General features: G+C 35.6%; 1 protein-coding gene across 4 annotated transcripts in view; it reads left to right on the top strand.

The window, feature by feature from the left end:
* Positions 1–16,527, top strand: part of trc (Serine/threonine-protein kinase tricornered) — a 154,488-nt gene that overhangs the window by 120,265 nt on the left and 17,696 nt on the right. For all 4 annotated transcript variants that reach the window (XM_090169041.1, XM_090169039.1, XM_090169038.1 and 1 more), the window contains one exon: positions 11,527–11,675. In XM_090169041.1, the coding sequence (XP_090025167.1) occupies positions 11,548–11,675 (128 nt within the window). In that variant the 5' untranslated portion in view covers positions 11,527–11,547. The remainder of the gene's footprint in view (positions 1–11,526; positions 11,676–16,527) is intronic.

Genomic DNA, 16,527 nt, shown 5'->3' with positions numbered 1-16,527 from the left:
AGTGGGGAGATAATTTGCAAACTCACCGCGTAATTAGTTTCACAAACTGAGATCGAACCCGGCTCCTCTTGCCGCGAAGCGAAAGTGCTAACCACTCCACCACCCCAATCAAATCCTACTTAATTGGTTAATCTTTGCTATAATTTATTTAAACTATTTGAAATTGTATTTTAATAAATTTGTGTCAATTCGTGAAATACTTCTCATCAAATTATAATTTGTTGTCATTAGAAAACTAATGGAAATTAATGATTGTTTAAAACTCTACTGAAATAGTCCCATATACGCAACCTTGACAACTTGCAAAATAATTGCAATCTTTACAAGTATTTTAAACTCTTCAAATGTTATGAAGCGAAAATAGGTGATTTTTAAAGCTGATCTAACTCTATCAGCTCAGGGCTGTCCGATTTAAATTCAATGAATTTATAAAAATTTACTTAAGTTTGTTATCTAGCAATTCAAAGCCAACCAAATTACAAGTAATTATTAAATTTAATGAAGGATAATTAAAATTTTAGTTGGTATTATCTCTAAACGCCCATTATTATTGAAATTTTGAAGAAAAAAATTGAATAAAATGCTTAAGAAAAAAATTAATAAAACTGTTTTAAGTCAAATCGATTTTTTAAACGTAAAAGAAATTAACAACCCCGGCTTTTAACGTACTAGGCTTAATAAATAGTCTGAAATAACAGGATACGCTCGATGCATTTCTCTCGACGTGTCAAACGTGTTCTTTATTTTGTTTTTCTCTAATCGAGATTCGTAAGTGATAGGCACACTTTCCGTAACCCGACATTTAAATAATTCTGGCGATCGCGTCAACCGGATTAATGTCAACCTTCCGCGGAGATATCGTCGCGAATTAATTCTAGTTCGAATTATTTGCGTGCGCGGCGCAGTCAGACACTCGTATCTGGATCATTTCCGGGTGTCGGCTCGCGAGAGAAGTCCCGGTTTTGGCGGCGAGGGGGCCAAGCGCGCTGATCATCCGTTCGCTTTCTTAACCACTCTCAGTCACGCTTTTTGCGATTTACGACGCGGAGCTCGTTTATGTTCGACGTTACTTTTTCTTGAAATTTACGGCTTTCCAACGAAAGCGGTCTTCGTAATCCTTACAACGACCCGGCGGTTCATTTCAGTTTTACATTTTTATCTACACTCGAAATAAATGTTAAAATACGTTTTTGTATTTACAGGGCTATTCTACGCTAAAATCGACGTATGTTCCCTCAAGTCCCCTATTTTTTATGAATTTCAGGGAATCCCCAATAGACTTAAGTGAAGCCGATATTGGCCGATACCGGTATTAGAAAAATGTTTCCAGAAACACATTTAATAATAGGAAAGTTCTCGATTAACGAACTAATTATAATATTCAATTTGAAGGCCGCGCCATGGACGCCAGACTTCAGAAGCTAGATCATACCTTTTTTAGACAGGGGGTTACGAGAGTAACAAATTAAAAACCACGATATTCCATTTGTGATAGAAAATATGTATCAGGGAAAATGGAAAGAAACATATTCGGATATGCTCTTGCAAACTTTTTTCCATGAAAAATTTGAATAAAATGGTATGGCAGTGTACAATGATTTTAACAAATACGCTACTGTTATGATAGATAACTCTGTAAATATTGGCTGTACCCATATCGGTGCATCCCTAATGTTTTTACATCTGCTCAAGGACTCTTTATAAAATAATCAAAGCCGAGGAACCCTTTTAACATCTACAAAAATGGACAGGGAAATTTGGAAATTTAGTCAGGGAAAACCTGGAAATTTTAGGGAATTAAATTCCGGAAATTTTGTACGAACCCTGCAAAACTGTTTCGCAAAATTCCCACTAACCTTCGGAACAAAACCAATTGAGACGAAATATTCCCATTAATAGGTAAAATTCATCGTCTTTTTTACGTCATTCAATTTATAAAATTCACCTGAGGATTTTTATTAATTACCGTATATTCGCGTTTAATGGTTGGAAATATATTTCCTTCAGTTGTCTGATCTAACATTTTGAACTCGTATTTTGCCCCACAATCATTCATTTTCGGTCTAGAGCAGTTTTCGTAAAATTGAAATTAATGAATGTATAGAATAATGAAATAGTTTTTGAATAAGAAATTAAGGGAGGTTTTTTAACTTAACGATATAAAGCTTATTTCTTTATCTCCCGCTTACTTAGCAGCTCTCGATTTTTTTGAAAGTAAGTTGGGCGAATGTACTTAGGTTCTCACGATTGTTTCATTTCCTTTTGCCAGAAATACTATTTCTGGTTTTATCTGGACAGGATTTATCGAAACGGCACGAGAGAAAGTTTATTTCAAAAATTATCATTTCAAGTTTGGGGCCTCTTCGCCGAGAGGAAATCCGTAACTATTAATTCCCCTCTTTCACGGTCTAACTAAGAATGTACTTATTTATACTACCAGGGTGACCGCAGTTCCTATATTTCCTATTTTGTCCTATAATTTAACGTCTTCTTTTTTCTCCTATAATTTCATTAAATTTCCTATAATACCCTATATTTTATCTCAAACGTCTGAAGAAATTAAAATAGTTAATATTTTACCCTTAGAAGTAGTGTTGTAAGTCGGAAAATTTCCCGCTCGGAAAATCTTCCGTATTTTTCCGAAAAATATTAAAAACGTTTTCATTCCATGATTTGTCTAATATATTGTTTGCAAATTTAAATAAAGCGGCATTTTCACCTCATTTTTTCTAATCTAAAAGTAAAACTAAACCTCTAGACTAGTTTAAACTGGTTGAAATGTAACACTATTAATGTTTTGAAGTATGTTTACTGATATTAGTCATTTTAAATCGATAAAAAGTTTAAAACATTAAAAACCCTTGAAAAGTAATTTATGTTTAAATTTTTTATTTTTCCGATTTGCGGAAAATTTTCCGCATTTTATTTTTCCGGAAAAATAAAAACCTTACTTAAAAGTCTAAATAATGTCCTAGTTTTTATAGATGCTTATTTCCAACACTGTTTGCCGATAGTTTTCGACTATTTCTATCGGTTATCAACTTTATTTTGAATGTCATTCTCCCTTAAAATTATTTTGACAACTGTTTTCTCTTATTGTATAATTAATTTTTTCCAATTTCTTCCTTTTCCCCCCAATTTTCTTCCTATATTTTCCTTCATTTCCCCAATTTTCTTCCTATATATTTTCCTATATTTCACTGATAAATTTCCTATATTTCACTGATAAATTTCCTATATTTCACTGATAAATTTCCTATATTTCACTGATAAATTTCCTATATTTCACTGATAAATTTCCTATATGTCACTGATAAATTTCCTATATTTCACTGATAAATTTCCTATATTTCACTGATAAATTTCCTATAATTCCTTTAAAGGAATAAAAAACATTCTGTGGTCACCCTCTCCTACGGTAGAGACATCGTGGCCGAATTTTCGAGCTGGCACGAGAGGGGGGGGGGAGGAAACACATCACCGGCATGAACTTCCATCGCGTCGGAACCAATGAAATAGCGGATTGGTTCGATTTATTTGGTGGGATGGAGTTTGCTGTTGGAGCGACCATCTACTACAGGACTAGTATTACTACACTAAGCTCTCATAAATGATTTATCCTTTGACGGACGCTGTATTTGACTGCAACGCCCCGGTGCGTAATTCTAGAGTTAACAATCTAGTATCAAATGAGGAATACTGCAGCGGTGACGAGTTGGTAATTAATTTTTATTGATGGCACCGAAAAAATGCTATTACAGTATATTGAAATTCTTTGAATCATCATTTTTCGGACTTGGTAAAGCATCTAGTTAATCATTCGATTCGCAAAGAACCGACTGAAACCTATTTTGAAGAATACCTAGAAAAGACAAAATATTTAGTATTAGTGAAACTAATAATAATCAGCTAGGCCCAAGTCATCTAGCGACTTTTAGTACCTCAAACAGGTGGCCGGGTTACAACGCGTAGGAGGGTGGTGGCAAGCCCTTCATGCCACGCGAGCCAACAGCTCCCTACATTTACTATTACCGTTAACCTCAAGTTTTTATGGAAGGGTCGTATCGATGAACTAGGGGAAAATCCCTTTAACCAGTTTTAACTTGCAAACTCTGCGCAGGAGTGGTTCAAAGTTTTTCACCCAGTGTCACAAGCTGGGATCGAACCCGGCTCCTTTTGCTGCGAGGCGAAAGTGCTAACCACTCCGTCACCCCACTTGGGTTTTAAGTTAAGTAATTGTATTTTTTCGGCGCTGTTTTACCCTTTAAACTATTTAAAATTTTACTTTAAACTAATTAAGTTTCGTTTACCCAATTTTTAAATTCCTAAAACTAATATGGATGGCGCTAAGCGTTATCATAAATATTGCCGTGTCTGTATTAGGACCAAAATTTATAGTCCTAAATGTTCTCCCGAAGTAGAAATCCATAAATCCTTGGTATAACAGTTTAAAAAAAGTACTTTTATTTATTTATCATTAATGTCTAAGACAGCGAGAAGTTTCCGTTTTATGACTGGAAGGTAACGCTCTTTTAATCCCTAATTTGACCTTTTGCGGTAAAGTATTCTCCCGGTTTCATAAATCTCCCTTTTTCTTCGAAACGAGGTTTCATACTCGCTTTAAACGTATTGGTTTTTTGCTCTTCCTATTGAAGCGAAGCGAGTGAACCCTTCCTCCACCAGCCTTTTAAGGAAACAAAGATATTTGTGTTGTTCACCCGTATTTCAAAGGGACCCCCCCCCCCCCTAATAAAATTCTGGAAACTAGCTCGATAAATTACTGAAATTCTAACGGTAATTACGGTATACTGTGTTCCTTTAACCAATTGGCGCGACAATTTGTAGGTCAATATTCTACATACAAAGTCCAACCGGAAATACTAAGAAACAATTAACATTTAGTTAAAATATTTTTAGAGTTCCGATTTTATAAATCAATTTGATTTAAATTAGACAAACCTGATCTTAATTATAATAATTCTAACATTAATTAATAGTTAAGTTAGCAGTGCTATATGCGTTGTTAAATTGTAGGTTAAAAAAAAACTTCTGAAGATGGCCTGCTAAGCTAGCCGAAACTAGTCAGACTAAGTTTTTATATTTTAACCTACAATATAATAATTATGGCTATAAGTATTTAGATTAAGCATCGCTTAAGAGTTACGAAAAACGCAAGTTTTCTTTACTTTTCTGTAAACGCTCGGGGCTAAATTAATAATAATAATAATAATAATAATAATAATAATAATCAGCTAGGCTAATACCCAAGGCACCACCTTAGACCTAAGTCATCGAGCGACTTTTAAAGCCATTAATTCAGGTGGCCGGGTTACAATGCGTTCTTTTACGTAAATATTATCATGGCCAAAATACTAAATTTTTCGTATTTTTTCCGCAAGTGTTGGCCCCAGCTGGTATAAATGCTAATTTCGTGACTTACGATCGCGGTAAAATTGTTGAGGTTGCGCCTTTAAAAATTTTAAAATAACGGTTAAGGTGAAGGTTATTTATTCGTAATAGCGGTTGACGAGAGTAAAAAAAAGGTTTAAATATGATAAAAATTGCTCCACGTAAGGGGAATACCCTGTTTATTTTGTTACTTTTTTATAAATCACGCTTCTCGGAATAACGCGCGTGGGGAAAACCCGTTGAACGTTTATTTCTTACATTTCAAACTTCCTCTAAAAATGACTCCTAAATTGGTACGCGTGATCAAAGTTGGCATGTTCACACTTAGCTAGCATGTGCTTTTACGTTTTAAGATTATCGCTCCATATTTGGATAATTTCGCGATAATTATCCAGCATTGGCTGATTTGTAGAGAGAGGTGTTTATTATTCTTAAAGGGAATATAACCTCAACGCATTATTTATGGAAGACCCTTAACAATTTGAGCAAGAATTCACTAACTAGCGCCAGAAATATCAAAAGCAGGTGACCAGACTTCCTATATTTTTAATGCCTTCGTATAAATTCCTTCATTTTGACCTATTTTCTTATAATTTCACGGTCTTTTGAAAATTAAAACTTTTTATACTTGTCATAGAACATCTAGTGAAAACATTGCCACTTTCGAAGAAAATCTTGAAATGTACGGGCTTTGTAAATCCGCTAAGTTATCCAGTAATGCAAGAAAGCGGTGTACAAAAATTATCAATATCCTTGGTAATTCGAGTCATACCGATATGCAATAATTACCTTTTTATTTTTCCTATATTTTGTTATTCAGGTGAATTTTAGAAAAATATAGGACATTATTTAGTTTCCTTTATTTTCCTATAATTCACCATTTTATTTCTTATATTTTCCTATGATTAACCTCTAAAATTCCTATTTGTCCTATTCAATTTTCAAAGCCTTTTCCTGGTCACCTTGCTAAAGCCATCTAATGGAAAGGTCAATATTTAAAATGTTGCTGTTCTTTATCTAATACCTGCGGTTTTATTTCCTTTAAATTTCCCTTGAACTCTAGAGATCAGTTATTTAATTTATAAATCTTGTAAGGAACCCGAAAATCAATCCAAAAATCATAATTTAAATTCTTAAAAGTTGGTTTGTTTCCCAAATCACTTTGAAATTTAGAACTCCTTACCAGAATATTTCAATTTGTAAGGTATGGTGCAATTTTATTAACCGTTAAACAATTTAAAGATAGCAACCTACGCCGAGTCACGTGCGAACGTAGCTTTCCAGTGTTGAAAATTCGACTTGAAGTCGAAAATAAGGTTGCGCAACGCGTCGAAAGAAAGCGGGTATTTTCAAGTGTTGCGCGTTCTATTCCCCCGGGCATTCGTCTAAGCGGCACATTTTACCCACCGCGGGTCGCTTAAGTTTCACCCAACGGAGAAATAGTAGAGTTATTTGATAAAAAGAACACCCTACAAGTGAACTGGGCGGGGTTTCGGAAGGGGACACTGACCTTCTCCGGCAGCCACAACAACACGCGGACCTACATTTGCTCACTGACTCGTCTCGACTCGCCCGATGCCGCGTGCTCACTGTTCTTGTTATTAATTCCTCGATTCCGGGACCGCGTGCTCTGTCGGAAAGAAGGTGGCTGGACGTAGGAGTTGGTGTCGATCATTCGTCGAGTTGGAGTTGGAGTCTTCGAGATCGTGAACCCGAGCCGTGAATCCGGATACGACGCCACCCCGAGTTTATCATCCTTCGGGTTTCGCGGACGTTATTACAGCGTGCGTTATTTTATTGTGGGCTTATTTTCGTGTGCCCCTCTAAGGATAAGGATTTGTTGATAATATTCATTAGTACAGCGGTTCCCAATTTCTTTTTGCTATGGAACCCTAAATTATGCAGCTAATACTGGCGGAACCCCAACTCATTTTTTTTACTTATCTTAGAAGACTGTTGCCACGACCAAAGATGACCGCGCTGCGAATTCCCGGAACCCCTGTGACCCTTCCGCGGAACACCTTTTTGGAACCGCTGCATTAGTAGACGGGTTGAGCTAGAAAACTTGTAGACGTGTAATCTACAATACAAGTTCTCCCTACACTTTTCGAGGGGTTGTTTACTTGGCCTTGCTCCGAATTGGCTTTGTTTAACCATTCTTTTCTTAACTTTGATCCAGAGCGTTACCCGCTGCTAGTTCCTAAGTGTTTTGGCCGTGTCAACGGATATTTGCTTAAAGATTCTTAAAACATAAACTTTTAGTATTTTACAGACGTGTAAATGTTTGACGTCGTGCTATTTATAGCATTCCCAACGTTTTCAATCGAGCTACACTAGCGCATTCGTTAAATGAACTCCATCTTGGTATTTTAGAATTTTCAATTTTCAGCTTGCTTAACGCTTCATAATTTTATAACCAACAATTTGGCGTTCCATAATTTCAAATTGAAAAAACCGGTTTTAAACGCTCTCGGTTATCGTGAAATGATGAGTCACAAATCTGTTAGTGACGCCGTCTATCCGCATCGTTCGATGTTACTTTAAAGGTTTTTAACAATATTAGTCATCAATGATGACTAATATTGTTAGTAAGTCCACCACGGCGAAAGTTACCGATAGCTTTTCGTACCGCAGTCCCTGGGAAATAAATAATACGTTAGCTTTTTTTACTGTTAATTATATAGCGTGTACGGGGAGTGTAAGTGTAATGTTTTAAATTGTTGATTCATCGTACGTTTTTTTAATTGTACCGTTAGTTAATTAAAAAATATTAACGCGCGTGTGATGATCGAGTTATGTTGTGTACAGTCTTCCTTTACTGAATTCATGAATGACTTCATAGGATCACTGTTCAGGGTATGTAACATCTGCCCCAAAATAAAACGCCTTTTTTGACCCACAATATTCAGGGTTGCTAAAGGTCAGGGAAATTAGAGAAAATCGGGGAATTTAAATTAAGACTTAAAAGGTCGGGGAATTCTAAGAATTTTTTATTTTTTTCTAGTTCTTAGACTAATATTTTTATTCGAATTTTTTTCAATTATATTGAATAATAATAATAATGGTTTAATGAAATCCTAAGACGTATTTAGTTAAGGTAAAGGTTAGTCATTTTTAAACGTTGTGCACAGTAAATAGTTTTTGTTCAAAATGTTATTGGAAATAAATGTATTAACTTCTGATGGTAAAGTCAAGTAATTTAATCTGAAAGTGCAATTTCGTATAGCTTTTGCGATCACAATTATGTCTTTTTACTGGTCAATAGAATCGCGATGGTCAGTGAGTCCATTGAAATCGCTAGAAAAGGGGGTGACCTTTTGCACCCATTTACGGAGACTTACTGTTTTCAGATTAAACTACGATTCCCAATGAATTCTCGAGCTGTAGCCAGTTTCAACGTGTTAACATCGTGAAGCGTGTTAAATTTCGTTTGACTTAATCAGCGCGTTTTACGCTAGAGTGAGTCGTTTCTCTATTGACCGTAACAGTGACGGTACTTGACGTAAATGCGAATGTCCCGGTTCTGTTCAATCGTCCGGCGACGTTATCTCCCTGAGGTTTCCTCCAAAGTTCAGGATCGGACACGCCTTCGTGGCCATGCGAAAGCTGGTACCACGGAAGCCCGCATTGAACGCTAATAATTACTGTTCGGAAAGGAAATTTTTCATCTCGCAATTATGAATGCCGATTTGGATTATTTCTACTTGAAGGGTCGGGAAATCTTTATATTGAGAAATCAGTTAATTTTTGTTGTGATATTTGTGGGTTTCTTTGGGAAACCAAGCTAGTTCTGATTTTGGAACGGTCAATTAAAATTAAAATTGTTTTCGTTGGCGTTTTCATTGTATTATTAATGTAACAATTATAATTGTTTAATTATCACATACACAGGCAGAGGTCGGCGTTTGAATAAGAAATTATACGATTGTTTATATTTATCCATAACCGAGAATTATTCAGAAATATTCGAAAACAAATGATTAATTTTGCATGTTAAATCGTTGTTTAATCGTATAATTTATTCGTTTAAAACAAATAATCCTAATTTTAATGATTAATTGAAATTTTTGCGGTTAATTTATTTGTTCCGCCGACCTCTATACACAGGTGCCGTTTTTAATTATTTAATTAAGTCTTATATAATTATAATTGTGATCTTAAATATCACCTTTTATAGTACTCATTATTTGGATACTACGGTCCTTATAAAATCAGTACTAATTTTGTGTACTTGACGCCACCACAGACCAAATCATACCACGTGTATATTCAGGGTATTTGTAAAATATAAGTTTTCAAATATTGTAGCATTTGCTAACCTGAAAAATGTCGAACATTTTTCACATAATCTCTGTTAACAACGCATTTTGTACCGTGCTATAAATCAAACGTTTTTCGTATTAAGTATGAAATTGTAGGCTATAGAATACGTTTAAATTTTTGTATTGAAGCATCCTTCCATACTAAGCCAATACGCGCGCTCTTGCCCCCTTCAAAACAAGCAATTACTTTTCAATCTCGACATAATGTTAATGTCCCGTTATTATTAATTAATGGTTCTCGGGAGGCGGTCGTTATGACTTATAGTACGCGCTATATAATTTCTTGTTTTGCCAAATTGTTCCTTCGTTGCGTGGCCCCTGTAACCCTGTTGTTCCGACTTTACACCTCCGCATTATAGATCGGCCAGGCAGCCATTAAAGGTTTTCGATCTCGTCCGTAATCGAACGCCATCGTTTTATATCGTTAATTTCTTTTTAACGTTTCTGAGAATAAAATTTTATGACCCGTTCTGGTTTTTAATTAAGTTATATTTCCATTTAATTTATCTTTATAAATATAGGTTTAATAACCAGATTAATGTGTTATGGTAATCTCCCCTCCGACCCTCTTGAATGCATTGACTCGGTTAACGTTTCTTTTATTTGTACAGTTGTTAGTTGTTTCAACCAGATTTCAATATTTATTTCCTCTTGCTATACGTTCGCCTTTTTTTACTTACCCGTTGTAAATGAGGTTAATGTTGTTTATAATTATAATTTTCTTTTTGTTTTATTTCACCGCACTTGTGATAAGGCGCTGTTAGATTCAAATTATGCCTATTATGGCTTTCATATTTTTCCTGGTTCTGGTTTTAGACTAACGGTGTACGTGAAATATTTCGCTGATTCCTATAATCTATTCCGAGCTGTTAAACCGGCGTTGATTGTTGCGAATGCTGGTCAATTACTTAGAGCTTGATGGAACTGTAAGAACTCTTGGTGTGTCTTGCTAGGATTTTAAGAATTATCAACTTGTATAATAATTATTGTCTTATCTTGCTAGAATCTTAAGAATTATTGTGTATTCATTGCTAAAATTCCAAACAAATAAGAATTGTTCGCTTTCCTTTGCCGGAATTTGTAAGAATTGTTCGTTTTCCTTTGCGGGAATTTGTAATAAGAATTGTTCGCTTTCCTTTGCAAGAATTTGTAATAAGAATTATTCGCTTTCCTTTGCAGGAATTTGTAATAAGAATTATTCGCTTTCCTTTACGGGAATTTGTAATAAGAATTATTCGCTGTCCTTTGCGGGAATTTATAGTAGTTATTTGCGCATACAAGAAAGTTAGAAAATATACAACTCATTTACTGGATAAATAGTAAAATGGTAACATATGTCGATGCGATCTTGGCAACTTCTACTTTCCGAATATCCATGGCTCAAAAATAATAAGGAAGCCTTGAGCAACTTACATGGCGGGTTAGGCTTTTGATCGGAATATGCTGATAAGTTTCGCTTTAAACCTTGAATGCGAAAGACACTCTAAGACACGGCGTTTTATCTCGGATAAATTGTAGAATGTTTTAACGCGAATATCGCCCGATCTCGTGGTCGGTTATTTCTCCAAAGCCTGGGTTTGTCTGCCGTGGGTGTCGCTTCTAGTCGGTTGATTGGGGGTTTTAACTCGGGCACTCCCTTCGTGGGCGACAGAATGTCAAACCTTTACGCGCCAAAAAATTGAATATTTCGACATTTTAGATTTTTTTTCAACTTACAAAAGGTTACTATGGTATTAGTATTGTACTCGACATTTCGTACGTGTTTCTGACGTTCTCTGTTTTTTGTCTTTTGCAGCGTAGCAGTCCCAGGGCCAAGATGGCTACCACGGACGGTGGTCAAATTCGGTTCAGCGGACACACACTGGACAAAGCTACGAAAGCCAAAGTTCACTTGGAAAACTACTACTCTAATCTCATATCGCAACATATCGAAAGAAAGAACAGGTCAGTGCTCTTATCGAATTCGCTTTTACATTTTACCCTTCATTGTCGTGAAAGTGAAATTGAGTGAGTGTTTCAACAAATGTGAGAAGCTGGTTTTCGGTTAGTTGCCAACAAAGATGCATTAGCTCAGGATTAAGGATGTTCTCGTTTGACGGTTGTTCGCAGGAATTCCATACGCTCGTCTGAGAAAAAAGTATTTTAGAAATTTCGAAATCAACTCAAAACTCCTGGCGAAAATAAACCCAATAATATCCTTACATCACCGCCGAAATCCCACATAAATCTCAAAGGCAATTTCAAATGTCAGTTTGATTTCCCAAAATTACCATGAGATATATTTTTAATGCAAATTTACCACTTTTGAAAATACTTCTACATTGTGTGTCCAAGAAGTATCTAAATTAGGCTGTTAGACCCAATCGTGCAGAACTGGGAATTTCGTCCGCTATAATTTAAATTTAAAACCGGACTACTTACAATTCTCGTGGATTCGCATTTATGTAAATTATAGTCGATTTGTAGTTCGAACGGTTAAAAACATTTAAAACATTTAATTTTCCAATCATCCGCATTCTTGAGAGGCCTGTGATTTTAGCTCTGGCGGGAGTGTAAGCTTGGAATCGTGTCGCTTTAGTAGCCAAGCCTCGAAAAGAAGTCTAGCGCGTTCACTTTTTGAGGCCGATCGAGGAACTTTCACTTGATTACAAGCCGGGTTTTACGCGCCGATTGAGTGCGTGAGAACCAGACGCTACAACGGAAGGAAAACATTAATTTTGAATTTACTATCAGATGAAACTTCTTATAGTTTTTTAAAATAAAAATTATTTTCCTTCGCTCCTCGATCTCGTATTATCAATGTTCGCTATTCCGCTGTTTTATTTTTCTACGAAGAACGACCGTCTGGAGATTTTTACTTTTGAAATTTAAAATATGGTTTTCAAAGTTATTATCTGATAGGGCGAGACGGCTGGCTAACGATTTCCGCGTCAACGTATCCCACTAAGAATTGAAACGCTAGTCATTACTGAATAGTCTTCATCGAAGTACGGAAGCCACGGTAACTTATTTCGGCAGTCCCGTGAGAATCAGACCTATATTTGTTATGTTAGAAATAAACTTAAGTTGTCGCAACTATCAAAGGCTAAACGACATTTGTACGTGTAATCTTTTAATTTAACGTAATTTCTAACTAAGCATTTTTCATAAGACAGCAGATTTTAGATTATTGGAGACCTTACACAGGGTTCGTAAACGACCTGGAAAAGTCAGGGAATTTTAAAAAGTTTCAAAACGGCCAAAGAAAAGGCAGGGAATTTTAAAAATGTTTCCAAAAGATCAGGGAAAAGTCGGGGAATTTAATTCCGGAAATTTTGTACGACCTCTGTTACAAATACATCCAAAAAGTAATTTTAAACCAACTCTGAAATATGGAACGTAAGGAAAATGACTAGGTTGAGACGCTCGAACATCAAACAAAGAGATACTTGGATGATTGGATTTTTTAGGGGGAAGGATTCAATTTCCCCAATTATAAATAAATACATTATTGAATATGGTCTTAATTACACTTAAAACGGGTAAATTAGGATTTAAAAGCGTAATAGTAGGTCGCGCGACTTGTTTATCGTAGCAACCCTTCTTTTCCTCGTAACTCTTGAACCGTGTCTCGTCGTTTCGCGAAAAGAGGCGAGGTATTCGCTCCCATTAACATTTACTCGTCTTTTTATGACTGCGAGTTCTCCGATTCCGGCTCGCGGGTCGTTAATTGGGACTCGTATCATCTCCAGTTCTCCGCAATTAATTTTAATTTTTTCGCCAAATAGCGGCGGTTTTCGTTCTGATGATTAAATACGTCGACTCCGATTTCCGTATTTGACTTCAGTTTTATCGCCTTTGGACGAGTTATTGTTACGGTTCGCAGCCCTCCATCAACGTTATCTCTGTCTTAATTTCATCATAAATGCTTATCGAAGATCTACCGGCTTTAATGGTTTTGTCGTGATGAAATCATTCCCACATATTTGAATTTTAAGTGTTGGTTCCGTTAAAATGAAATGGATATTAATTCTTGATTACCGTGATTTTTAGATTATTCATTTTATAATTATGTTCTGGAAATTTAAAGTACCACACAGGCGTTTAAATATTTCTGGGCTAAAATAAAGTAGATCCTCCCCTTTCGTACCTTGTACATGCTTATAATGCGCGAAGGGTTCGACATCGTACCAATGCCGTACGCTAGTGAAAAAATAATTTTGTAATCTCAAAATCAACTTGAAAATCTGTTCCAAAATCTCAAAATCAACTTGCCAAAATCTCAATCAACTTGAAAATCAGTGCCAAAATCTCAATCAACTTGAAAATCAGTGCCAAAATCTCAATCAACTTAAAAATCAGTGCCAAAATTTCAAAATCAACTTGAAAATCAGTGCCAAAATCTCAACTTGAAAATCAGTGCCAAAATCTAAATCAACTTGATTGAGATTTTGGCACTAATTAACTTGGAAATCAGTACCAAAATCTCAATCAACTTAATTAGTGCCAAAATCTCAATCAACTTGAAAATAAGTTCAAAAATCTCAAAATCCGATTATGATACCTGAAATATCTTTGATATTCAAAATCCCGTTCGCAAATATTGCAAATGTCTCGTCATCATTACTGACTGCAGTTTTAGTATTAACAAATTCCGTAGTCAGTTTCACACGCCGGTCATCCGAATGCAGATTTTAAGTAAGGGGTTTGGCCATTGTTTTAATGTTATCAAAAGAAACGTTTGAAAATTTGAACGTCACAGAGCGGAAGATCGTCGTTGGACCATTGTCAATTTGCGTTTTAAAGTAAAGTGATGAGTTTTCCTTCGAAAATGTGTTCACAAACCGTGAAACGTACTTCCGTTTATACGCTGCTATGAATGGGATGCGGTCAAGTTGATTAGGATTCAAGATAGTATCTTGTTGCAAGAATGCTCGTTCAGATCTACAGTAACACGGTGCAATTGATCCATTTTCCGTTGTACAAGGTGACCGACTGAAAACCTATAAAAGATTTACCACTTGGAAGCTGTTACGAAATTACGTAAATTTTAAGCTCTCAGTAACGACGAATAACAATGGGAAACCACTCCTCCCCTTACGTAACAAATTCTTAACTCCATCAATTATAATATGATCATAAACCTTAAAACTATTTAATTTTAAATTTATTTTAAAATTAAGCATATTTATCGATTTACCCTTAAAGGGAATATAACCGTGAAACAATCTTTACGGAAGTCCCCTTCAATTTTTTTATTTCCCTGTACAATGGCGCCAAACGTTTCTAAAGCCAAAGGTAAGAGCGGCCAGAGCTGCAAACGTTGGTATGTACCTGAGGTTATATTCCCTTTAACAATACAAGTACCAAATTGCTAATCGTCGCCTGAAAGGAAAAACCACGTAACTGTTTGGCGGGCATTTTGAGAAATATCGATTAAAGAGTAGGGGATAATTAGGGCACGCGAGTTTTGAAAAATATATCCTGGCAAATGTTATTAAGGATTACAGTATTCACTACTGGTATCAGAAATCTTCGTAATATTTAAATTACTATTTAAAGTAAAAACCACGTAAGTTGAATTACGTGGGTTTTGCTTTCAGTGGAAGAAGTGTACCTAAAAAGATAATTTAAGTTCCGGTATAAAACTATGTGATGAACCATTTGAGCTACTACTGTAACATGAGACATATTTTTACAAAACCCCTCCCCTTTACTGCGTGACGTCATTTGTGAACGTACCCTTTTAGGTTCGGGTCTCGATTCCTAAGCTGAGTTTACAGATGAACCTTCTGGTGCATTCGTATATTTGTCGTGGCCTTAATATGAGCGCTGAAGGAATACAAACAAAAGAACCCGTTGTGAGTTTCCCCGTTCCTGGTTGGTGCCCGTTATTTTCGGTGTTTTCGACAAAGATCGAGGACAGCGGCTTTATCCACTGTTGGCCCCGGAAACAGCTGCATTTCTCTCATCTCTCAATTCGATTAAATATCCGCCACACTCCATGCAAAGAGACGAACCCAGTACTAGCCATATCGTTTTATATGTTCCAACATGTGTCAAACGTGTCCATATGATAAAATACTTGAAGGGTTGCTAAACCGCATATTTTACAATTTTTTCTATATTTTCCATGTGTTCCTATAATTACACTATTTCCCTATATTTTTTCAGGCTTCACGTAATTCACTTATTTTGATTGTTATTAAAAGTTAGAAAGAATTTTGGGAATATTATAAACAAAATGTTTAATTTTCTTAAGAGCCTTATTGAAAGACTCTTTTTTTCATTTATTTTCGTTGAAACCAAATTCCCTATAAAACCATATATTTTCACTTCATAAGTACTTTAAAAACACCACCCTCCTACGCATTGTAACCCGGCCACCTGAATTAATGGCTTTAAAAGTCGCTAGATGACTTAGGTCAAGGTGGTGCCTTGGGTATTAGCCTAGTTGATAATTATTTTACTGTAGTTTTAATGGAACTTGCTCTAAATTTTCCTTAATTTTGAAAAATATTTATCCTGCAAGTCGACTACAAATTTCGTATTTTTTTTGGTGGTCATTCAGTGGAAACTAATTGTAATTAATATTGTAATTTTCTTCAATTTCTAACAGCTTATGGCACTTGTTAAAACAAATTGGTAACCACTTCTATGACGTCAGTTTAGGCTTCCCTGTGTTGTGACAATTATTATCCTAATAGTTATTTTTAAAGCAGATAGATGTCTGGGCTGTTATTGAAACTGGCTTATTGTACACAGTTTTCAGACGTATTAAATAGCCTCTGATAATTCTAAATCTTTAATCAGTTAC

Source organism: Leiobunum rupestre, chromosome 3, assembly GCF_980474605.1.
Source record: "Leiobunum rupestre chromosome 3, qqLeiRupe1.1.hap1, whole genome shotgun sequence".
Taxonomy (NCBI): domain Eukaryota; kingdom Metazoa; phylum Arthropoda; class Arachnida; order Opiliones; family Sclerosomatidae; genus Leiobunum; species Leiobunum rupestre.
Note: the sequence above shows the minus strand (reverse complement) of the source record. Positions and strands in the feature narration are given on the sequence as shown.